General features: G+C 41.5%; 4 protein-coding genes across 6 annotated transcripts in view; 1 reads left to right on the top strand and 3 right to left on the bottom strand.

Annotated features, from left to right (window-relative positions):
• carhsp1 (calcium regulated heat stable protein 1) overlaps positions 1 to 3,103 on the bottom strand; it is a 28,609-nt gene extending 25,506 nt beyond the window's left edge. For all 3 annotated transcript variants that reach the window (XR_013964931.1, XR_013964932.1, XM_080776667.1), the window contains exon 1: positions 2,967 to 3,103. The gene's annotated coding sequence lies outside the window, so the exon portion shown is untranslated. The remainder of the gene's footprint in view (positions 1 to 2,966) is intronic.
• Positions 3,104 to 3,929: 826 nt separating this feature from the next.
• naa60 (N-alpha-acetyltransferase 60, NatF catalytic subunit) lies at positions 3,930 to 12,926 on the bottom strand. Its single transcript, XM_080775679.1, has 7 exons — positions 12,717 to 12,926; positions 11,075 to 11,188; positions 10,419 to 10,548; positions 9,743 to 9,839; positions 8,280 to 8,514; positions 7,417 to 7,582; positions 3,930 to 7,180 (listed from the first exon to the last, which is right to left on the bottom strand). The coding sequence occupies exons 2-6, from the start codon at positions 11,182 to 11,184 to the stop codon at positions 7,426 to 7,428; spliced, it is 729 nt and encodes a 242-aa protein (XP_080631805.1). The 5' UTR covers positions 11,185 to 11,188; positions 12,717 to 12,926; the 3' UTR covers positions 3,930 to 7,180; positions 7,417 to 7,425.
• A 548-nt stretch (positions 12,927 to 13,474) lies between these two features.
• On the top strand, positions 13,475 to 17,501 carry eci1 (enoyl-CoA delta isomerase 1). The gene is made up of 7 exons (XM_080776081.1): positions 13,475 to 13,578; positions 14,243 to 14,368; positions 14,802 to 14,929; positions 15,211 to 15,357; positions 15,464 to 15,585; positions 16,109 to 16,287; positions 16,818 to 17,501. The coding sequence occupies exons 1-7, from the start codon at positions 13,539 to 13,541 to the stop codon at positions 16,982 to 16,984; spliced, it is 909 nt and encodes a 302-aa protein (XP_080632207.1). The 5' UTR covers positions 13,475 to 13,538; the 3' UTR covers positions 16,985 to 17,501.
• A 2,160-nt stretch (positions 17,502 to 19,661) lies between these two features.
• LOC308324460 (deoxyribonuclease-1-like) lies at positions 19,662 to 23,941 on the bottom strand (the record flags this gene model as incomplete). Its single annotated transcript, XM_080776504.1, has 8 exons — positions 19,662 to 19,733; positions 19,871 to 19,967; positions 20,164 to 20,318; positions 20,987 to 21,099; positions 21,695 to 21,816; positions 22,048 to 22,134; positions 22,816 to 22,904; positions 23,807 to 23,941. The coding sequence occupies 8 exons, from the start codon at positions 23,939 to 23,941 to the stop codon at positions 19,662 to 19,664; spliced, it is 870 nt and encodes a 289-aa protein (XP_080632630.1).
• Between the last annotated feature and the right edge of the window lie 1,029 nt (positions 23,942 to 24,970).

Here is a 24,970-nt window from a genome sequence, read left to right as displayed (position 1 = left end):
CAGATCACATTTCACAACACGTAAACGCCTCCCAACAACACAACACTGTCCATCTCCCCTCGACTACACAGCAGTAAAACCCCGGGCCATGATGATAAGAAAAACAAACACTATTAGAACGCCGTGATGAGGGGGTTTGAAAGGAATGTACTACATAATAAACAAAAACACCTGTTTCAAAATCTAGGCCTATAACTCTTCTGTGGGGATATAGCTCGCAAATTCATGAAATGCTTTGTATTTGTAATGCTGCCAAACCCTTGCTGAAGTACCTGCAAAAAACGTGAAGTAGGCAGCATGAATACTTATGCTAATTTATTTTATTGTGGTCAGTTTCTTCTGGAACATTCCCCTTCCCCTTTTCATTGCCGTTACGCCAGACCACCCTGTGATTACAGATTAACTATGGACCAGAGCTACAGACTAGCTTAAAATGTTATGCCATTTGCATCTTGTAAATGTACTGTATGTGTGGGTCCTGTCCGTCCTGTGTGCCATGGTCATGTATAATGACTAGTACACCATATCAATTTCATAGTATCTAAGACTCTCTGACTATCAATAAAGGATCAGGAATATTATCGATATACTGTGGGTCTGTGACCTTTGTTCCCAATTTACCACAATTACCAGCAAACATCAAACAATGTTACTCTGTCTAATAAGTCTTTCTTTATCAGTAGTTTGTTACGGCTAAGGGCCGATTCATACTCCTATTTTAGAGCCGAATAAAAGTCGGTTCGGCGCTGTAGAGCCTACAATGTGACGTCATTTGAGGTTCGGGAGGGTGGGTACCATCCTAAAGTCGTCTCTTCGGTGCTACTGAAATTTTCTGACGAGCCGAAATAATTTCGGCACTACAGCGCCGAAACAGTGGTAAAATAGGAGTATGAATCGGCCCTAATACGTATTTAATTTAGAACAGTCTGAACACATATCTAAAACCTTTGCTACTGTTGAATAGAATAGACTAGTATAGGAATCGTTCACTTTGCCTGCTTGGTTGGCTGTCTTGTATGTAAATCAATATTTAAGTGATGCATGCATTGCATATTCTGTCATAGGAATGAAAATAATTCTACCTGGTAGGCACGTTATGTAGTTCTGAAAGTGTACAAGTCTATCTGCTCATGCCATTCGTAAGTCATGGGTGTTATTACTGTTATCATACAGAGGAAGGAACACACACACACCATGCCCTCTTGCATGAACTCTCTACAAACACACACACACACACACACACACACACACACACACACACACACACACACACACACACACACACACACACACACACTGTTTTCTATTTCAACCAATAACAGTCCCAAACTTGATCAAACCAGGATCGGTCTAGTAAGTCAGTATACAGAGCTATCACAACATCTAATTGGTGTCTAGGCAGGGGTGGTGGTGGAGTGTGGCACGGATAGGGTTCAGATTTGCTTGTCAGACATGCATCTATGTCCCCTATGTTGTGTGTGTGTGTGTGTGTGTGTGTGTGTGTGTGTGTGTGTGTGTGTGTGTGTGTGTGTGTGTGTGTGTGTGTGTGTGTGTGTGTGTGTGTGTGTGTGTGTGTGTGTGTGAATATAGTTGCTTAGTAGGACTACTTCACTTATTTATGTGGTTGTGTGTAGTTGCTTTTCCCCTAATCATTTCTGTGCTCTGTCCAATAGGATTGGGGAGCAGAGCTTCTAATGATGATCAGCTCGCACCTGGGCCCGGGTGTCGACGCCCTATAAATGCCTGCTTCTCCAGTCCTTCCCCAGTTCTGTTCTTTTCATTTGCCTCCTGCACATTTTCCACCATGCACTCTTCTCAACATTTCTGTTAATGCATACAACACGCACACACATGCATTTCACAATTCTCTATTTCTTTGGTAAACTGCGTCTCCCCTGTTTTTTGTTGTGTATCTTGGCACCCCCTAGGCCAGGTACATAACACTTCTTATTCCTGAGACTGTAGTAGTTGTGTGGGGTTTAAGTGCTAAATTGGCAGTAACCTTGAGCCCTGCATGGGCTCCAGTGTCAGTCTCCCCATAGAATCTCAATCTAACCGCCCTCCACGCTGTGTCCCTGCCGCTATCCAACAAACAAGCATTGCTTTCTGCATACACCTAATGGTCAGACTACACTTTTGCATGGCTTTAGAAGATTACGTCATGTGGCAGGCTGGCAGCCAAGTCTATGGACTTTAAAATGTGTTTATAGGGGCTGCCGGGCTGGCACTAAATTAAGATACTACAAAAAACAGCTGAGAAACCTTTTGTTCCAATTTTGTTTTAGGATATTGCCATTGGTGCTTTATTTTCTCTCCATATGCACCGACTAAACACCTTTTGAACAAGATTATGACCAACAACCTCTACAAGCTCTCATTGCAAATGAATGCCACCGTCATGCCAGGAACTTATTACAGGCTACCGCTACATGGACGGGAAACACCAGTCACTTACTTTGCACAGCGCACGGAAATCATTCAACTTTGACACAATAAAACCAAACTGTGTTGAAAAAGACAAACCAAACACCACACTATTTTGAGTCTGAGAGGAACCTTTAACCACTTGTCACTTGAACATCGAGCCTATGAAGCAACCGTAATGTATGTTACACAGACAGTTGATTGATTGATTGATTGATTGAAGTAACAGCTTGCAGAATTACAGTAGCCTACATTTCGAGCAAAACTCAATACAAAAACTGTTAACTGTGAGCAGTTAACAGTGAGCCGTGTGGACGACACAATATTACACTTGTTTACAATAGAGTTCAACAGTAAACGTATTTTGTATCAATATTGTATTAAAATGGTAAACCTTTTTTATACGCCCCCTACTGTGGCCATGATGTGCAGTAGGAAAAGGAAGCAAGCATTCCGTCTGTTTTGTTTGTTGTCTAACATCATGGAACAACAATACGTTTCAAAACACAGGCTTTGAAATGTAGCTGAGCATCCCTCCTCACCTTTGAAGAACTTTGCAGACGGCTCTTCTTGGTCCAAGGGAAAATATGATAATAAGCAAGTAATTTCCTACGATGATTCTCGCAGAGCGCAAAACGCGTGGGAGGCAAACCAAGATCCTCTAGCTGCGTGAGAGCTCTGGAGGTTGTAGTCACTAGTCAGTAAAGTATCTCAGTCTCAGCTAGACAGGCAGGCACTCTAAATGGGCGTATCTGTGTTTAGTAGCCTAACATGAGGTTGCGCGTTACCGTAACTAACTGCATGGTGCACTGACTGCACTGCACTCACGATGAGATGAACAGAAGCCAACAGAAGTCAGAAGGGTTACAGCTAAAAAAAATTTTACAGTCTATGGTTACAGCCTTACAGGTACTGTAACTCTCGGAAAATTAGCTCACTTTTAAGCCACCCCCACACATTTGCATTTTTACTATTTTGCCTTTCAGTAATTGTTATTGTTTCAGGCTGAAATACCAAGTTGTTATGCATATGCATTTTCAATTAAAATATTCTATGACGTTGGATAAGACTATCATATTCGTAGCCTATCTTATGGCAGAAAAGTATTGTTACACATCTATGGGTTGAGTGTACAGGGTTTGATGAGTACAGAACAACATATGGGATGTCAGAAAAGGTCAGCTCCATATATGGAGATCTAAGGGTGGTAGAGGGAGCAGTGTCTTAAGTGTACAGGGTTTGATGAGGGCCCAGGTAGGGCCGGGCCTTCAATTTCGGGCCTGTTGAGAACTAGTTTTTGCCGGCTGCCGGGCACGGCTGTACTTTTGTCATTTTAGGATGAGATTTGTATAGAAAGAAACTCTATTCCTGTTCCTAATGCAAATTACTAATTTTCGTCAACGTGTCTGCAATGGAGTCTAGCTACAAAATAATTATCTATAGTAACAAGTATTACATGTTAATAAGAAAACACAAAAAGCATGTAAGATATTAACAATTCATTATTGTATTGAAACTTTGAAAGGACACCTTCAGCATACAAAATGTTCCTACCTCAACAAACAAAAAAGATTAAACAACAGTGATTGATGTAAAACAAAAAAACAGAAAAATCTGCTAGACATTAAATCAAAACCCTTGTTGTTGAAATGGGTCATCACGATCTGTAGCCATTGCAAGTCACATTCTTTTTACATGCTTGCTGTAATGTTGTACTGGTGCCATGTCCTGGTGTTCTGAACTTGTGTCACCTAGAGGAAATGTTTGGAACATCCCATAGCGCTGGTGCAGGTGACATCTGGGATGCTGTGGAACTGCAGTGACTCTACAATAGGCACTGCAGTTCAGTCATTCTCAACCAGTGAGTAGGGACCAAAAAGTGGCTCTTCAGATGCTCTGGCAGGGCTGTGAACCCATTGTGTTCTTTATTTAACATGCTGGATGCTGACCACTTTGTGATCACGGCACCACATGGGTCCCGATGTGTTTTCACTAAAAACAGCGTATACATAAAGACATTTTTCATTACATATTATCGAACATAACGATAAAGTCAGGGTTAAAAGAGGTTTAAAAAATATGTTGTTTAACAAATTGATTGGTGCATTATTCCAGCACTACACCTGGTTCTGGTCAAAGGCTATGTGCCAGGCTCAAGTACAGGATACTACAGTATTACTTTGAATTATTGAGATAGAGAACTAGCTTGCATTCACAAACACAAACGGCTCTTTACCTCAGATAGCTTTGTTGTTCTTTTATTATATTAACAAATCAACTATAAAACAGCGATTTCTGTATGCGTCACATCCTTCACTGCAAGATACAAATGTTGCCTCGGCAGGCAATGGTCATTTGCCTGTGTGACTGACCGTGCCACAAATCAGCCCTCGCCACACACTTGAGGTGCCCAGGTGTCCATACAGCATTATATCTTATTTCCATGTGTACTGTGAGTATACAGATGCAACATGAAAAGCAGCGCATTGGAAATAGAATGAGTTTGAAAGGGGAAATCCTGCTGCCATCTGTTCCAATCTCTAAACTATCCCCAACCCTTTTCCTTACTGGCACCAGAACAATGTTGCCACAAGGTAAATGTTTCTCCGGTTTTACTATCCCTCCCCATTGGACATTTTTGTCAATATTGCTTTCATCATGAGTAGTAAAGTCCAAGCCAGGGACAGACACACGTACTGTAATCCTTAATGAAGTGGTTGCACCACTTAAAACAATGGTGGAGGAACAGCTCACGAGTTCTGAAACCATCCGAGAAGCCACTGTGCTGAATGCAGAATAACTGAAACCATGGCATATTGTCAACAGAAAACAAGGCTTGGTTTTAGGCCCGAAACACACTAGAAGCATCAGCTTGGCGTGGCATCAGCGTTGCAGCAATGGCAGCATCTTGCAGGAGTCTGCTGTTCACATTGGCTGCCTTTCTGCAGCCAAGAACAATTAGCCGTCATGTCAGAACTCTAGGTTGAGTGCAGTACACGCTCCAGAGCCCATGTGAGCGGCGAGGTCGTTCTGACCTGTTGTCAACACGTACACTGAAATGAAATGTTCTATGATGCACACGCGCTGTACTCCTGCAGTGTGTTTCGGCCCTTTACAGTGCAATATAAAAACACACAAACTGGGTCTGCTACATTCACTCCTATACACTCACACCAACAAATTCCTGTATATATATATATTTTGTTTTTAACCATTACAACATGTGTGGTGTGCACAACTACGCACACATACCACATCCACAGGACTGTGTATGAATCTGAAGTTGGGACAATTTCGACTGCCTATCTCCCTACAGAATAACTTCTTTACTACAATCAGTCAGACCTAAGAATCTGGGCCATAGGGTTAAAAGAAAAATAAATCGATAGAAGGCTCTTTACAGTAGCAGCAATATTACAGCCAAGGTGCATCAGCAACCAGGCCTGGGGCCAATTACAAAGTTACAAACTCCATTCATGTCAGGAGTCTAAACTATTCATCACCACAATTTTACTGTGTATGAAAGACGTATTGGCAACATTCAGAGGCAATGGGTCGTTTTCTTTTTCTTTTGCAAAAGAAAAAAGGACCACTGGGCCTATTTCTATAAATGATGGTCTATAGTCTTGCACGACACAGTAAAATCCTCGTGTTATAACATTTGTAACTCTGAGAGTGTACAGATGTAACCCAATTGCATCTGTACATTCCCTAAAAGGTAACCTTTTAGGGAATAAAATGTCATTTTGACCAATCCGCATGGTAGAGAATGTCAGTACAACACAACCGCTGGACGTATAAAGTCTCCCTGCTGTTCCATTTATACATGTAGATCCTGTGGTAAGGAATGACCACTACTGGTTGACAAGTGGTACTACTGCCTGAAGGTCAAATTCAATTTCTCCCCTGAGTAAAAGGTCCCTGCACACAGAGCGTGTTTTTCGATCAGTTTTCCGAAAAACGTGTCCAGTGTGCAACCACCTTAAAAAGGTGTTTGAACAATTAGCTCAGTGGTAATAAGAACTTCAACACAATGCACAAGAGGGGACACGTGCTCAAATCTCAGGAAGGACATGAAAGTTACAGATTACAGAGTTAAATGAACACTCAGGATTGTACACCTTTCTTTCTGTACATACAGTAAGGTCCCGTTATTACTACTCTCTGTGTGCCAGCTAGACTCATTCCTCCTGTACATTCATTGTACCTGGCAGCAATTACATCCATGCTTAATCTGTCTGATTCAGTCTTCAGAATTATATATCCCCATTGAGGGGTAAATATCCCCCCCCCCCCCAAAAAAAAAGAAAAGAAAAAAAGACATTGCTTCAAGAGTTTGTGCATGAATATGTTTCATATTCTACCCTTTAGCGATGGTTTGATTCACAAATCCACTGCTGATGAATCCGTCATTGGGAGAGAACGTGTCCAACTCAAATGGACTCCAGTCCCGGGGCGATGATTCAGTCTGTACAGTGGAAGGGCATAGTCCAACTACTAACGGCATAAAATACACATATACATGTGGATAAAGTTATATATTAATTAGTTTATGTATGTAATATACATGTAGTATACATAGTCTCTGTGATGGTAGTTGGTGGACACAGGCAAGACAGGCAGGGCTTAGCCCCATAGTCTTCATGGGGTTCTCAACTTCTCAGTGTGTGTGTGTGTGTGTGTGTGTGTGTGTGTGTGTGTGTGTGTGTGTGTGTGTGTGTGTGGGAAGACTGGTGAAAAACACATGACTGCACTTCTGAAAAAAAGGGAAGACAGAGAAAGAGGAAGAAGAGGGAAATTAGAGACGCATTCTTTAGGTGTGGCTTTCTCCCCGATTAACACCGTGTCGTGTAATTAATTCTGAGACTTACTGACTGAACAGAAAAGGCTAGCGAGGAAAAAACATTCTGAAATGACGCCAGAGTTGTAGCATTATCACTTAAGTGTGCCTAATGCCTATTAAACTGGCGTCCTTGGAATAAAAACACATACCACGTAGTGTCACATAGTTCTGCTGTACTGTATGCCGGTCTTGGAGGCGATGTTGGACCAGGGGAGCAGGGAGCGGAGCAGAGACTGGGCCTGTCGGTACAGCCTCTGAGGGATGGAACAGGGACTCAGGCTGGCCAGGGCTGAACCGATGTGCTGGATGTAGTCAGTATGGCTGGGAGTTAAGGAAGCAGGAACACACTGCGTTTGTTTTATCTATTCACAAAGGGGAGTATTTGCAAGGTTCCTTTTGCGACTGCATTTTCATGACCATGAACAAGAACTAATATGTCTAAAATATTACAATAGTCAACAGATGATTCTAAATTAATGAAAACATCAGAGCAGTGAGTGATAGTGTATTTATCAGGAGCCTCATTAGCCTGGTCTTCCTGACTGTCTGTTATGTTAAACCATGTAAAAACATTATGTACCAAAGAATATTGTAATCGTAATTTTTACAATCATTTTTAAAGTGAAAATTGATACGTCAAATTACAGTAGGATTTGCAGGATGTTCCCATTTATAAAAATGCGTGCGTGCGTGCATGCATGCATGTATGTGTGCGCGCACACACACACACACACACACACACACACAGTTTAACAAAGTTTTCATGTCCACACACAGGGAACGCATACAGGAACACAAATATTTGAGGTTCAGTAAAGGTTACATTCACAAACTCATGGATGTCTTCCTCATGATACAACACACGTGTCACTCAGCACTCCATGTATGGGCACAAGCAGTGACAGCTCCACCATATAGGGCAGCAGAGATGGCACACTTTGCCAGCCGCGCACACACACACACACACACACACACAGTCACACACTACATCAAATGACTCCCAAAAGGATATAATATTGTCCAGGGCGGGTGGCCTCCATTGATATAGAGCACATATGTGAAGCCGTCTTTGAGGACACCTCGTATGGAGTAATAGTATGGCAGGTAGTGGTGCTGCCTGAAGTCCCTGTTCTCGTAGAAGTGGATGGCAGTGGTGTTGGTGGTGAGGACGTGCAGGTAGATGGCCTTGCAGTGGTCCTGGGCCATGGTGGAGATGTGCTCCTTCAAACTGTCCAGCAGCAGAGAGCCTGGGGAGAGGGAGGGAGGGAGGGAGGGAGGGACGGAGGGAGGACGGGACGGGGTTGGTGGGAAAAACAGAAGCGTGCAAGCGAGCGAGCGCACGTGCGCCAGAGGGAGAGAGAGAGAGAGAGAACTGGTTAGAATTAAGTGGAATTATATTCTAAAATTGTAAGCAAATTGTAAGCAAAAAGACAAACACATGGCAGGAGAGAGAAGAGTAAAGACCGATTGAAACTGTATGGTGCCGTGCGACACACTACATACAGATTCACGAGCTCACGTTTGTTGTCTGCTATTTTGTGCGTGTGCCACCGTTGTGCGACAATATACAAATCGGGAGAGAGGGAGAGATTAAACGAGAGTGCATTATGGAGCCGACATGAGGCTACTAAATAAATGTGCATATTAGATGCAACAACATGCTGATCACTCATCATTACAGTGGGGTAAAAACGCTGGTGTCACTGTCGGAAGTAACACAAGTTCACCGCTGCTCAATCAGCGGTTGTACTTTGGAAGTACAGTAGGTAGTTACTAAGTATTATTTATTTATATTTAATAATAATGATGTATAACACAATTAAACCAGCAAATTAGACAACACAATATGAGACTTTTTTTCCCAGCACCTACAGGTACTGTACTTTGAGAACATGGCATAAAGAATGTAGCGCTGTGCTAAATATGGCTCTCAGGATACAATAAATAACAGCTGGGAAATGATAAAGTGAGGAAGATATGTGGAAGCTAGTTTGAACAAACCATTATTATTCCATGTCCAAAAGAACAATGAAAATCTTGAGGCACACACAACCCCACACTTACACGTACACAAAAAACAAGAAAAAGCTGTAAATAACATGCTTTGAACTGACAGGACAGTCCATGAGAGGCTTGGTGTGTTAAGAGTTTTAAAATAGCATCAGACACAAAGAAAAACAAAGGTGTGTGTGTGTGTGTGTGTGTGTGTGTGTGTGTGTGTGTGTGTGTGTGTGTGTGTGTGTGTGTGTGTGTGTGTGTGTGTGTGTGTGTGTGTGTGTGTGTCTGCAGTCTACATTTTCACACCAATTAATCAATGCATGTCAACACTGCTAATACCGATAACACATAATCAGTGTGTGACACACCGTGTAACACTGTGTGTGTGTGTGTGTGTGTGTGTGTGTGTGTGTGTGTGTGTGTGTGTGTGTGTGTGTGTGTGTGTGTGTGTGTGTGTGTGTGTGTGCATATTAGTACCAATGCCGTGTTTCCTGAAATCCTTGACCACTCCCAGACTGAGGATATAGGCAACCTGAGTGTCCACAGGAAAACTGGAGGCCAAGATGTCCCCATCCTGAAACGCGAACGAACACACACACACACACACACACACACACACACACACACACACACACACACACACACACACTTGTGAGTGAACTATTCCTTTAAAACATCTACCTTCCATCTTCTTGCAGACACTGCATTTGTCGCTCTGTTCATCCACCCTGTCATCTTGTCCCAATTTTCCATCTCTCAGCCATCACCTCATCCTTAGCTCCCCTGGCTCCAATCATTCTTTTTTTCCCACTCCCTCCCGTCCTGGATCCTTCCCAGTCAAGGACATCTGTTGGTGTCTAATTAGCAACTGACTAAAACAGAATCTAGAATGTCAGTTCCATTTTAAGACACTGGCAAAGCTTATAGGCACCTTAATCAAATGGGAAATTAGGCACAGGCCCAAGCCAAATGCTTGGGCCTGTGAGAGCATCCCCAGCAGGAATCAAACCCAGGACTTTCCAGCTGTGAGGCGACAACGCTACCGATTGCGCCACCGTGCCCCCCCAACATACGACAGTTTAACAGCCTTGTATACTGTGAACAGTGTGTACAGTGAATATGTATATGTGTTTATCACAAATGAACTTGGTACCTCTTTGTGTACTTTGGTCCGGCCTTTGATTTCGGCCACAATCATTCCCACGATGCCTCCTTTGAAGGTGGCTGCCAGGGAGAAGAACTTCTTGTTGGAGGTGATGTCCTCGTACCATGAGTCTGGGTACCTGGAGGGCAGTTCCGGGAGTTTAATGGTGTGAGTGTGCACGCGTGTCTCTACCATTTAGAATGACATACTACATGTTGGACACTTAAGATAACAGCTACTATGACCCTTTGAGGTACAATGTGAATTGAACCGGCAACTAAGCTACTCCATTTCACACTATTGAGAAAGATAAACAATTTATTTTTTGTAATGATCCAACCACAAGTTGAGGATACAAAGAGAACTAAACCTCCCCATGGCTTCTGGAAGAAGTGCTTTGCTCAATCTCATTTTAGCTACGTGGAGAATAAACAATTACCTCTGTCGGTGTGATGCTCTAGTCCTTGAATTACACAAGGAATTAGTGGCATGGCCCAGAATACACTGCAGTTGGAATCTTTTTGTGATTTTATTGGCATGCCACAGCATGAGCAGAATAAAGATGCAAGAAGAGTGGCGATGCACAATATAATCGGTAGCGTGCACCCCTAAAGAAGAGGAGAACAAATTGTATGTTTTTAACATATTGACCGCATGTTACTCACTCAATGGGGAACCAATCGCCACAGAGCAGCTTGACGCTCTCTATGTCATCGTGGCAGAGGAGCCGGAGCTGGACTTCGCTGAGAGCAGTGGGAGGCACCACGTCGGTCATTCACCTAGACAACCCAATGGAGCACATAGTCGGCTTTCTCTCTGACAGTAGTGACAGGCCAATGGGGAAGCATTTGCAATGCGTAGTAGGCAGGACCATGTTGATCATTCACATTGGCATCATCAATCAATAAGAAATTAATTAGACCCATTTGATGCCGCAGGGGAAATACAGTTCTCGGATTCACTCCGCTGAGTGCTGCCCACAGAGCAGCGCATGGGGGAGCAGATAGGGATCAAGTGTCTTGCTCGTGGTCACCTTGACAGTCGAGTTGACTCATTTAGCCTGTCTCTCTGCCAATTCAGCTATGGCCACCAGCAGGCAACTTAAAGGCCAGTCTGAATTGCCAACATGGCAATGATGGCACAAATTAATCTTTACACAAATCAAAAGAAAGCTGATGCAATTCATGCAAGGACATATCTACAACAAGCTTGCAGAAAGTATCACGTTATATTGATGCTGCCTTGAGATCCATATTGTATATCCTACTGTCTGTCCCTCCATAAAAAAAAAAAAATAAAGGCGAAAGCCACAACAAAAAAAAAAAAAAAAAAAAGAAAGGCACTATCATCGGTCTGCGTAGCTGACAATAATGAGTCAACTACTATAGTTCACTTCATCACTATTGGCTCTTGGCTCATTGTATGACCATCATGTACACACAGTCAAATCATTAATTTAGTTATTTAGTTATTAATAATGCATTAGTAACTCAGAGTGTAAAAATGGCACCAAATGGAAGCTTCTGGGACCATTTGGTAACATTATATTTTGTGTACACTCTCAGAGTTATGCTGAGATGTACCCGGGGTACATATGTGGGGGTACAGTACCCCCCCCACATACCCCTTCTATTACAATAGGATAACAATTAGCCATGGTTCATATGACGCTCATGATTATCCATGACAGTCATATTTCAGGGCTAGATAACCATATACTTTAGAGATAGTTAGATACTGTAGTCTGTAGTGTATTGTTCTGTGTACATGTGTAATCACCATCTTGTTGCAGTTGTCATCAATAAAATGACAGGTAGCTCATTTGATTAGTCAGGTTTCCAGAAGAAAACTCAATACAATATTTATTGACATTTAGAGGTATAGAAATCAACTATTAAAAATATTTAATTTACAGATGACTGAAGTAAATTCATAATGGTAGTGGAGATGTGAGTGTGTTTTAACTAACAAAATAGCTTGCTCGTTTTCTATAACAATATAGAATATATATTTATGTTATGTGGCTGCATGTAGCCATTATCTCGACAATCCAAATGTATCTGCACTTTAATCTTTAGACAGTTCAAAGATCTATATATTACAAACGCTATCCCTCCATGGTTTAATTTGTGTTATAGGTTATTGAAGACAGACATCTGTACAGCTTATTACATCGATATAGATCGAGGGGTGATTCTGTGGAGTTATCTTCCCAACATTTAACATATTGATGTTTTGAAACTCACATGAATAGACCAACGTTAACGTAGCTACTCAGCTAATAAATGTGTTGCTAAGCTAACGTACCTTGCTTCAGCGCCCGAACCAGAGGAACGTCAGTTTAATAACGTAGTATTTTGGGTTATCTCTTTGGTACTCTACTCCGGACGCACCATGATGACACACAGGTTGATTGTGTGTTCAATGTGTTGCCTTCATTCCAGTGTGGAAACCTCTGGACACTGAAGCTATAACAGATAACTGTGTAGAGCACCCCTTCCTTCTGCCTGCTGCTGCTTTGACAGCTGGCTGTTGTCTTCCTGTTTGTGCTCGTTTCCCCGGAAGACGTCGACGTAAACGGAAGATCAGTCTTTGGATCAATCGGTTACGTTGACATTTGCTATCTATCATGGATACAAAAGTAAAGGTCACACTCTATAAAAATGGTAGTCTTGATCCAAGGCTATAAGTTCAACCATAGAGTTATTAGATATCAAGTTCATCCTACACATGAAGCTGCATAGCATTTAATGATGTGTGATGAACATCTATAAACATTGTACATTTTGAATTGATTATTTTTATGGTATGATGTTGATGAATTGAATATATATGACCACAATGGAAGACAATTATAAGTCCCCATGACCTTTTTGCTGTTTTCATTTATGTCTAACAAAGTATTCAATCAATGAATCAATCAATCAATCCTCATAATTGTGTATGACATACTATAATTGCAAATATACATAGGCTACTAACTTTCACTTTTTGTTGTTATTATTATGCCTTGTATATGCAAGACCAGTGAAGACCAATCACATTACAGATCGTAGTCGTTTGGTCACGCCTTACGGAAGTAAATCGCTTGGTTTGTTGTGTTGTGTTGTGTGATCTTGACGGGACGAGATGGCCAGTGCTTTAAGAAATTCAGCAAAGTGCGGCTTAGGTACGTTTGCATATTACTAAAAGGCAAGAAAAACGCGACCGGGTTAGTTTAGCAGCCCAATACGCATTCAATGCTAACGTCATATCTTAAAAAGAATAGTTTCCCAGTTGACAGTGCTAAGTCAGTTAGCATCCTCCCCCTTACCTTGCAGTCATGTATTTTAAACTGGGTCAAAGTTCGTGCGTAGTCACTTTCACAGTTATCTGCAAACATAAGTGTGTGACCTGGATTTGAACAGGGATTGAAAAAGCATGATTCCTAGAGTCGTATACTACTATAGTCGTATCCTTCCAATAAAGTTTGTAACGTTTTACAAAATATGTCACCTCTAGTTCTTTTGAATGTGTCACTACGACCTTTCAAAGTTCCCTGCAGTATTGAGGGGCATCAGCTGAGATAAGAAGTATTGGGATGCTGATTTACAATTAGTCTTTTGATTTAATTTAATAATAATAATAAACATATTATTTGTTGGCCTCTGCACAGATCAATCAACAAATACTACACTACTTTCTGCTGTACAGATATGCCATAGATACATTATGATAAATATGTATGTTATTGTGTCAAGTTATCACTTGTGACTGTACCATGGTATGACTATATACTACCGGTATACAGTACAGAATACTGTACAATTAATTAGTTTTGTTTTCTGCCCCAGGTCTCTTGTCTCAGCTGTCTTCTTCTAGCAGACATGGCAGAGTGTGTGTGTCTCCCTACCTCCTGTCCCAGCAGAGGAACAGCAGCACCTCAACCAAGATCAAAGTGGATTTTGACAGCAACACAGGTACTTTATTTACCCATTAAGACCTGAGGCCCATTCTACAATTGCCTTTTTCTGAAAAGTGCATGTTGCTATCTGTGGATTTTTCATGTCAAGACAGTGAAGACACCCAAAATGATATGTATTTGGTCATGGAACCCCATCTGAAAAATATGTTTTTCCAGGGACCTACAGAAGCAAAGACTTTCACAATTAAAAAATAATAACATATCCACAAGCTTGCGCTATGAGTTTGTATATCTGCTATTTTTGAATAGCCAAAGTATAAAATAATAGTTGAAGTGGTTAAAATATAAAATGACACAGATGCGGGTCACTCCAGTCACAGTGTCTCCTGTAAAGTGGACGAATATGTTGCCGGCCCGCCACCCATTTATGCCGTATCTCTGATTCTGTCCCATGTTATTCTTACATGTCTCCTCCCTTGGCGCTCCAGGTGTGGCAACAATGTATCTGCAGAGTCCTCCGGTCAACAGTATGAGTCTGGACTTCCTCACAGAGTTCAGCATCAGCCTGGAGAAGCTGGAGATGGACAAGAGCTGCAAAGGCCTCATCATCACCTCGGTAAAGCATCAGCTCAGCGATAGCATGCTTTACGGCATTAAGCAATTAGTAGACTATTCAACTAGTCGGCTAGTAAATCCACTAGTCGACCTTGTTGGTACTAGTTGACTAGTTGATAAGAAAGGCCTCAAGATCAGGTAGATTATAGTTATAGTCACCAATGTTTTTGTAGGAAAAAGAGTACAATGCATCCCATCATACATTTTGTCTTATCGTGTAAGGAGAAGTGTGTTTGATTGTCTGTGTTATTGTCTGTGTTATTCCATTCCATTCGGACTCAGAGTCTACCGAAGGTGTTCTCAGCAGGGCTGGACATCTTGGAAATGTATGGGAAGACTCCAGAAAGCTGCGGAGTGTTCTGGAAGGCTGTCCAGGAGATGTGGCTGAAACTCTACGGATCCAATATGGTCACCATAGCGGCAATCAATGTGAGTGACTGCTATACATTCTGTGAGTAGCGGTATGCATGTGTGGTAGAGATTTTGTGTGCTTTGATTTCCTTCTCATTTTCTCTCCCATCCGTCCTGTCCACAGGGTTCCAGTCCTGCCGGAGGTTGTCTGATGTCTATAGCGTGTGACTACCGAATCATGGCTGAAAACCCTCGTTACAGCATCGGCCTCAACGAAACGCAGCTGGGCATTGTAGCGCCATTCTGGTGAGGCTTTGGACAGAATGGCTTCTAGCTAATGATGGCTAAAAGGCTCTGTTAGCAGTGGTGACCACCATAGATATACTATACAGTATATACTCACGTAGACGACACACATATTGTCGAACCTTGTCTCCTAAAGCCTTTATGCTCCATTTAATATTCCTAAATATCATCCACAATTAAAAACTCACTGAATTCTCAACCGATTTTAAAGCAGTTTGGTTTGTTACATATGTCAGACATGTAGTTATGTTATGATATAGGATACTTTGTTAAATAAAAATGTGGGTTTTTTATACCAAACACTTTTATCATAGATGATAAGAGTAATTATAAGTTAAATACCAATGTTTTAATCTCATGCACTTCTACAACTCGAGCATAATATTATGTCTTGCAGTGGGGTTATGGCAAGATGACCTGGATAATATGGCATAGATTCTATTTTTTAAATGAACGTAATCAGAATGGAGCTTGGATGTTGCATAAACAATAAAATCAAAACTGTATGGTGTTTCCGTGTCAGGTTCAAGGACACCATGGTGAACACGGTGGGCCATCGGACCACAGAGCTGGCTCTAGAGTTTGGCCTGCTGTACAGTGCTCCAGAGGCCCTGAAGATTGGCCTGGTGGACCAGCTGGTGCCAGAGGACCAAGTCCTCTCTACTGCCACGCAGACCATGGCCAAGTGGCTGGCCATACCAGGTAGAGCCCAACAGCTCGCCTGTGTGTGCGTGTGTCTGTCCGTCCAATATTATCAGAAAATAGCCATCATCACAAATGTGATGACCTGGAAAAGTTGCTATGGCCGTTTTTAGCCCAAGGACTGTTTTTCGTGCGAAACAAAATGCTTGCTAAGGATTCAGAATCATGAAAAAACCCTAGTTTGACCCCTCACATTCTACTTAAGGGCACAGTCACACCACACTTTTATTCTACCTATGAGGGTGGATTCTACCAATGCATTTCAATGGGAATGGCAGAATGGGAATCTTTTGCAGAAATCCACGAATGGCAGCAAACCACTCCATTCCCATTGAAATGCATTGGCAGAAAACACTCTCATAGGCAGAATTCATATTTGAAAGGTTTGCCTGCCCTGCATATAGGTTATTAATGGTAGTAATAATATCCCCTTAGCATTCATTCAGCCTTGGGTGTTCGAGATAATAGGGTTTTAAATGAGCGTCAAAACCCTTTGTCTTAACTCTTTCTTTCTTTCTGTTTTTCCTCAGACCATGCCAGGCAGATCAGCAAGTCCATGATGAGGAAGCCCACCATTGACAAGCTGGTATCCAATAGGGAGCCAGACATCCACAACTTTGTTAGCTTCATCACCAAAGACTCCATCCAGAAGTCACTCCGCATGTATCTGGAGATGCTGAAGAAGAGAAAGGCCTAGACTAGAGAACAGAGGAAGACCATACATGTGCAAAATACTCAGCCATACATACATACATACATACATACATACGTACTCACTCTTGCATTCGATACACAGACACTCACATACTCAACCTCATGCATACATAATGTACAGTATGTAGTATGAAGTTGGAGGGCAGAGACTATACTTGCAAGCTTATTATTAATATTAATTACCTATACAGGTGGTGCACGCAATTTTACAGCAATGCCCTCTCCCTAACATGCATATCCTTTTGTATGGGAAGAAATTGGAAATCACAAACTCCACACAAAGATACCCTAAACGGGACCACGTTGGAATTGTACCAATGGATGTCTTGCTGTAAAGCAATATCCTAAACCACAGAGCCCCCATGCCATCCATACCTTAAAACAAGTGATCTTACTACTAGGACATCTTTTTGTCGGATTGGCAGTTTTCCAGCCAATACTGTTTGTATTATTATTTTTGTCTGATTAAAATGAATAGTTCTTCTACACTGGTTTAAGGACACCCAGTACTGTCGTTTTCATTAATAACCTTCTATTCTTGTTCTACTGCATAATCAGAGTGTCAACTGAATGCAATAAGAATTATTCTGTTTGTAGATCTTAGTTAACTGAGTGAAACGGTTAACATTTCAAATGCTGAGACACACTCGTGCTTAAGCCAGTTTCTTCAGAAAGCCGTTGGTGCTCTCAGTAATGGACAAAGAGATGAATAAATTATCTCTGGGACAGAGAAACATTTAGTTGATTAAGATATAATCTGCAAACAAGACTGCAAGCAGTCAGTTTGAGGTATTTGCTGATTAAAATGTAATGATCTACAAGAAGAACTGTATGTCTTTCTCCGGGTTAGTCCCTGAAGTAATCAGTGTTTTCATTGATAGCTACAACAGTGTTGAAAACAGTTAAACTAGTGATAAAGAGACCAAGTCATTTGTATTGCCAGAATCACCAGGTCCTTAACATTGGCCGGTATGAGGCCGCTTGGGGACCATGAGGTTCCCTGTTCAAACCTGGTCTCCCAGAGTTATAACTTACTGTCAAAGTGTCCTTGAGCAAGACTCTGAACCCCTAGAAGCTCCCGATGAGCAGGTTGGTGCATGCCTTGCATGGTTTCCTCCGCCATCTGTGTATGAGTGGGTGAATGTAATGCATAATCTATGTAAAACGCCTTGGATAAATGCAATATATAACTATTTTGTTTTCAGGTGCTAAAAAATGAGCACGTCATTTGGGGTGTATCTCTTTAACGTGGTGGCCAACTCTTCAACAGATGTATTTGCTTCAACAGTCTGGACTAGAAAGTGAGTTTGTTTTTCACAATGTTACTTTAATGTCAACTAGTACAAGTTTGTAACCCTGGGTTGAATCGTAATGAATGATTGCTATACATACCCACTTCACTGTGAAATATTGTCATTGTTCATGACTGACACTGGACGGCCCATTCATAAACCTGCTCAGGTTATCCATATTCATGTTGTATTTACAATGTTGACCTCACTGTATGAGGTGACAATTTACAAAAGGTTCAATTGCAGAATAAGTTTCAATTTATAGAATACTATGTGCCTAGTCCATTCTCGGGGGTCTCAAGAAGAAAAGACAAGACGTACTGTACATGTTAAACTGCTGTCTTGACCGCACTCTGAAATGATATGTGGAATTTTAGTAGTATTCTGGTTTTATGGATCCAAATACAGTAGCCTAAATTTGTTTCATATGGTTTAACCCCCCCACCAACCACACATGTTTGTTTGTTTTTGTGGTGTGTCTTTGACTTTGACTTGCAAATAAACCTCTTTGAACATTGCTTCCGTCTCATTAGCCTGGAAACCAGACGAATCTGCAGTTAAAAAAAAAAAGAATCCCTGGGAGTTCTGGCACTCCTCAGTTTGAGTTACATTTCACTCACCCGAGTTGTGGGTGACCAATCAGAGCCCACTATTCAATGTGAGCCTTTTTTGCTGTGATGTTGGAATCTGTTTGTAACCGCCCCTTGGAAATAAATCTTCCACACCAAATGTCCAGACTAGTATCTATGCAGCCAGTGATATTAGTCTCATACATACTTCTCATAGTATATTGTCAAAATGGTCTACTATTGAACTGTCATTTATTAATACTTCATTGGATCCACTGTATTTGGAAATGGTCAACATGTTGGTATTCTTTCTATTCTAGAGGGACAGATCCTGCACATCGTCTTCACTTTCAACAAATAATGTATTGCAGAAAATATGGTTCACTCGGAATGACCGTCTGCATCAGGGATACCTGTAAGTATTTTCTTCAATACATATATACTGTACAGTAAGAGACAGTGCCGGATTATTTCCTTGTTGGGTGTTCAGTCTCCTACGCACCTTGTCCATCCAAGTAGATGTGCAAATTACTTCATTTAGTAGGTATTCTATGAAAAGAAATGCACTAATGTACTTGTACTATACTTGTGTTGCTATTTACAATATAATAATGTCAATTATACATCTATTCTAGACTAATTACTGAACCAATGCTCCAGAAATGATGTTGTACAACAACAACAGTGACAACAAACAATAAGTTTCTCAAACACATTAAATATACATGTACAGGTTGGAATAGAAATACATTAATAAAACATAAGGGGGGGGGGGAGGGGGGGGGGGGGGGTGAGCCAATCACCTTCTCCCCCTGTTGTAACTGTAAGTCAGCTCCACCTCTACTGGATAATGGTCACTGACAGCCAATGCCTGTGGGAAAGAGAAAATACAGTAGCGTCATTTAGTCATTAGTCTTCAGACAGAACATGTAGGCTCCAGTTAGCTGGTTACTCCTATCATGTGTTGATGCTGTTTAGACATTGTTCTGGATAGCTGAGATTTCCCACCTCACTATGGCTGAGTTTCAGGTCTTGCATGAAGTCGTACACTTGAGCGCTGTTAGGCACAACTCCTTCCACCATCATGTCGGTGGTTGCCACAATCCTACAAATACAGAGAGGACACAATACAGTAGTGTACTAGCCTACTATATAGTGTATGTATATGCATGTGTGAGTGATTTGGGTGACTCCATTTATTGTGTGCGTGCGTGCGCGCGCGCGTGCGTGTGCGTGCGTGTGCGTGTGCGTGTGCGTGTGCGTGTGTGTGTGTGTGTGCGTGCATGAGTGTGTGTGTCTACCTGTCATAGGCACACTTGGTGTGTGACACAGTAGTGTCAGCGTCGTCAGTGATCAGCCAATGGAAACTCTTGTCCGTGAAGAGGCGGATCTTGTTCCAGTCTGCCCCGTTCACATAGCTGCAGTCTGCGTTGAAGTCACCCAGTAGCAGTATGTCCTGTTACCAAGATGATAGAGATTTGAATTGATTTGATTCAGCACAATATAAAAACAATACAAAAAGGAAATATATAGGCCAGTCAATCTAAGCTAAAAAGGGGCGTGACCCAAAATAAATTGCAATTGTAATCGTTCAAGGTATGTTTATGATCCTTAGGGTCATCCAAATGACATATTAAAATGGATTATTATATACATTTTGGATCATGGTAAATTCAGGGGTTGAACGTTGGGGTACCATTGAAAACCTATATAAGGCACAGATTTCAATTTTGAATTATGCTTTTAAGTAGCATGTGACATGTGGTTATTCATGATTCTGAACCCATTCCAAGCATTAGTTTTGCACGAAAAACACTCCTTGGACTAAAAACGTCCACTTGCCCAAATGTGATAACCTCATCACATTTGTGAAGACTTAAATTTAAAGACATGATTTGAAAACAATATACATATCATTTACAGATAAGATATCTAACGTGATTGCATAGTATATAGAAAGGGTCTAGATTAGAACATGATTGAAACATCTGATTGAGATACAGAGAGGGAGAACATGAGTAAGAGTACTCTTACTCATGTGTTGTGCGTGTGTGTGTGTGTGTGTGTGTGTGTGTGTGTGCGCGCCCAAGGCTATTAGAGAGATTAGAGAGATGCAGTAATTACTTTGGTTTCCCAGCGAGCGCGGACATCAGCCACCACATCATACAGAGCATCTGTCTCCTCTGTAGCCGAATCTGGAGAGGTGTGCTGGGGGATCAGCACAAAGTCCCTCACAGCTGGGGAGGAGAAGGGGGGGGGGGGGGGATTGTGTCAACTAAAAGTGTTATGAATGCGAGATAATATAATACATAGGGAGAAGGGAGATTGCAGGGTGTATAGGAGAGAGAACATTAGGGGAGAGGGAGAGCGCAGAGTATGTAATGGATTAATGTGGATAAATATCCGATAATGTAAAATATATAATAGCCTATATTATATAGTATAGAACAAGACCAACCGTGCCATGTATTGCCTGGCGTTAACTCCTTAACCACGATATGCCTAACCTTAACCCTCAACTCCTGAAACTTCATAACTTTCTTGTACTGTAAGGATTTGAACCCAGTACCCTGCACAAGCACTTAAATGTATACTGTGTTGAACCATAAGGGTCTGTTTGAACAGAGGCCAACTACATTTTTACTTTGATGCAATACTTTTTGTTACCATTAGTGGTCCTACCCAACCATTTCTAAATAGAAGAGTATAGAATAGTAGACGTACTAATTACATCCACATATACAGTATAAGAACCACACACGCGCGCGCACACACACACACACACACACACACACACACACACACAGACACAGCCCAGGCCGCTTAGCCTACCAGAATAGTTGGAGGAGAACATGACAACAAAAGGTTCTCTCTTGAAGGTGTCATTTACACAGACATCATCAGGACGGCTGTCATCATACGTGTAGTTCTTTGTTACAGACACTGTCTGCTCTCTGACAACATGGAGAACAGGGTTATGATTAGAGTTGTAAATCATTTAGTAAAACACAAAGCATACTATCTGCTCCCTATACCTCCTCACTCCTGTCTGTCTGTGTGTGTGTGTGTGTGTGTGTGTGTGTGTGTGTGTGTGTGTGTGTGTGTGTGTGTGTGTGTGTGTGTGTGTGTGTGTGTGTGTGTGTGACATGCGTGCGTGCGTGGGTGCGTGCGTGTTGTAGGCCTACCTGTAGATGAAGAGGTATCGTTCCTTGTAGGTGCTGCGACCCAGTTGCTCACTGATGATGTGGCGGTACCTGAACTCTGGAGAATCTCTGGAGGGGAATAAACAAACAAGTACAGTTGTAGACACACATTTACATAGACTACTGTACACACAGGTGTATAGTTACATGAGTATATTCAGTTTTTGCTTTTTTGTATTGCCTGCATTACACGGGAAAATAACTGAAGCTAGAAAGGGTTGCTTTGTGGAGTGCATATCTCCTCGCTATACCCAGAGCTTGTAACTCATGGGTTGCAGCCGCCAGAACACGAGGAAGCTGCGGGGGGAAATAGAGTTTGTTTGTGCCCCCTATGGTCAGAACTAAAGTGCTCTGTGGTCAGAAGCACTAGAGGCTCCTCAACATACATTTTCAATTTGGATATGCAGTTATGCACGCACGCAGTGATGTGTTCTACCGTGTTACGCTATTATACGTACTACCGTTCCAGGCAGGCAAGTTGAAAAAAATCTTATACCGTGGCGTCTACTAACCAGACTAAAATCTTATACCGTCTACGAACTGACCATGCATGTATATACTATTATGCACGCATGTTCAGGGAATAATTATAGTACACACAATACCTAAAACCTAGAATTCACCACTGCGTACGCAGAATTGTGCATCTGCATTATATCATCCGCTCTGTCTGGCCAGTTCCTTTCAGTAGTACAAATTCACACTGGAAATGGCTTAACAAATACAATCACAACACAGTGATGATCTCACCTGTTGACGTGCTCCATCAGTCTTTTGGTTGCAGACAGGTCACTGTCTCTGACCTCCTGGATCAGAATGATGTCATAGCGATGGATAATCTACAAAATGAAATTATTAGTAGTCAATCGTTTTTTTTGGCAATTTGAAGTCTTCATCTTCATCTTTTCATCTTTTCAGTTTATTTTGAGTAAACAGCAGTATTTCGTGTTCAGATCATTTAAGCGGTTTTCTAAAAATATTACATATCTCTGCTGTCTGGATGAAACCAACTAATGTTAATCTTTCAGGAAATTAATAAAACATCCAGCTCAAGTGGAGGAGGTTATATGAGGTTTTTTGTCGAAGCGCTTTTTAATACTCTTCATTGGTTCAATATTTAACCAACACACAGACCTAAAAGGGTGTTCAATAGCATTGATTTATGAAAAAAGGTGGTTTCTTCCGGACAGCAACGATATACATTGAAAAAACGAATAAAATAAAAATGTACACCATCATTGTAAAATACAAGTCATGTCAATTAAGGTTAGCCTGGAACTCACCTATGCTTTTTATGGCATAGGCAGTATATGCGCAATATATGCGCAGCTGCGCGACATGAGACTAATTACTTAGAGCGACAGAGAGAGAGAGGAGCGTGTGTGTGTACATGTGTGCGTGTATGTCAATTTTACAAAGGTGCAGACAATCAGAAATCAGCAGAGAGTGAGCAATGTTTGCGCTACTCTATGCCGAATTGAAGTGGACTCAGACCCAGACTTTTTTTTTCTCCCTGGAAATAAAAACGTCTGGGTTTCCGAGGCTAATTAAGGTTGTTTCAGAGTGTAAGATAATTAAAAAATATATAATTGTTTTGACTGAGCACTTTGACTGTGCTTGTCCACCACTGCTTACATGAAAACACACAATACGATGTTTATTTGTATTAGTATTAGGATGATTATTATGGCAAATGTTGCCCTGACAAATAGTGTGAAAGCGTGCTGTCTGTGTTTCATACCGTGGAGATGGTATCCATGAGGGTGACATTAGAGGACTTCTTTTCTCCAAAGGATTTGATGTTGAAGGCTCCCAGCAGCAGAGCGCTGCCCAGCTGCAACAGACCCAAGACACCCAGAGAGCACACCAAACGCATCTTGAAGTGAGGTGGGATAAGTTCAAGTAAGAACTCTAGTCTTGTTAGTCTTGTATATAGCCAGACTTCCAGAGATCTCTGCCTACTGATGCGCCTGTTGACCCAATTCAGAGATAACAAAAGATACATGCATTGCAGAGCCAATGAGAAGGACAGAGGGCGGAGCTACCAATCTGGGTATAATTGAGAGAGCATATATAATTTCAATAGTGAGGAAGGAAATATCACAATTTAAACCACACCGTTATTTTCATACAATGTTGAAATGCAAGAACTTATGATTAACTTCCTCCATAGAGTCATAAAAGAAGCAATGCTCCACAATGCAACAAAAACTGATGACTAATTGTCTACTTTAATACTAGACTTCTTCAAGTCAAGTTATCCTGAAGTAGGCATTACTTAAGTTCCATGAGCCATATAATATAAGATACAATTTATTAGGTATAATGCATTGTGAAAAAGTAGACGCTTCCTTGCCAAGTTGCACTGCTGGGACAAATGACAATTGTCTCATCATGGAAGAATAATAGTTGATGTATAACTGACTGAGTCACAGGTCACAGGGGTGATGTCACTGCAGGTCAAGGGTCAAAGGCCTTATAAGGGTTTTGCTGCAGGTGTGTGAAGCAATAAATACAAATGAAACATTTGTTATTTCAAGTGAGAAAGAAAGTGAAGATCTGAAGATACTGAACTGTGGACTCCTTGGTGTCCATGTCAGATGTAAAAAGAAAGTACTGATATTTTAGACTGACCCCATGAAGCCTCCCCATATGTTCACAGTGGGAATGGAAATCAGAGATAGCGGCTGCAACCTTGACTTGTGAACACATACTCTAACTGCGCTATGCCTGCGAGTTTAACTTAACTAACTTTGGAAGGAGGTTACCAATAGTTATAAGGGTCTTGACTCAGGGTCATGGCACGGTACAAAATAGGAGATTTTAACATTTTTGAGGATTTATTATCTTGAGGCTTCCTGTTTTATGCTGTAATTGTTTTTAAACACCTTTGATGTCATTACTC

This window comes from Protomyctophum bolini, assembly GCF_963924005.1.
Source record: "Protomyctophum bolini genome assembly, chromosome: 11".
NCBI classification, from domain to species: Eukaryota; Metazoa; Chordata; class Actinopteri; order Myctophiformes; family Myctophidae; genus Protomyctophum; species Protomyctophum bolini.
Note: the sequence above shows the minus strand (reverse complement) of the source record. Positions and strands in the feature narration are given on the sequence as shown.

Excerpts from the sequence above, each read along its gene's own strand:
- eci1 (XM_080776081.1), top strand. The coding sequence starts at position 13,539 with ATGGCCAGTGCTTTAAGAAATTCAGCAAAGTGCGGCTTAG. Across the intron at positions 14,930-15,210 it reads AAGGCCTCATCATCACCTCG|AGTCTACCGAAGGTGTTCTC; the intron begins GTAAAGCATCAG and ends ATTCGGACTCAG. Across the intron at positions 15,358-15,463 it reads TCACCATAGCGGCAATCAAT|GGTTCCAGTCCTGCCGGAGG; the intron begins GTGAGTGACTGC and ends TCCTGTCCACAG.
- naa60 (XM_080775679.1), bottom strand. The coding sequence starts at position 11,184 with ATGACCGACGTGGTGCCTCCCACTGCTCTCAGCGAAGTCCAGCTCCGG. Across the intron at positions 9,840-10,418 it reads GGACCAAAGTACACAAAGAG|GATGGGGACATCTTGGCCTC; the intron begins GTACCAAGTTCA and ends TTCGCGTTTCAG. Across the intron at positions 8,515-9,742 it reads TTTCAGGAAACACGGCATTG|GCTCTCTGCTGCTGGACAGT; the intron begins GTACTAATATGC and ends CCCTCTCCCCAG.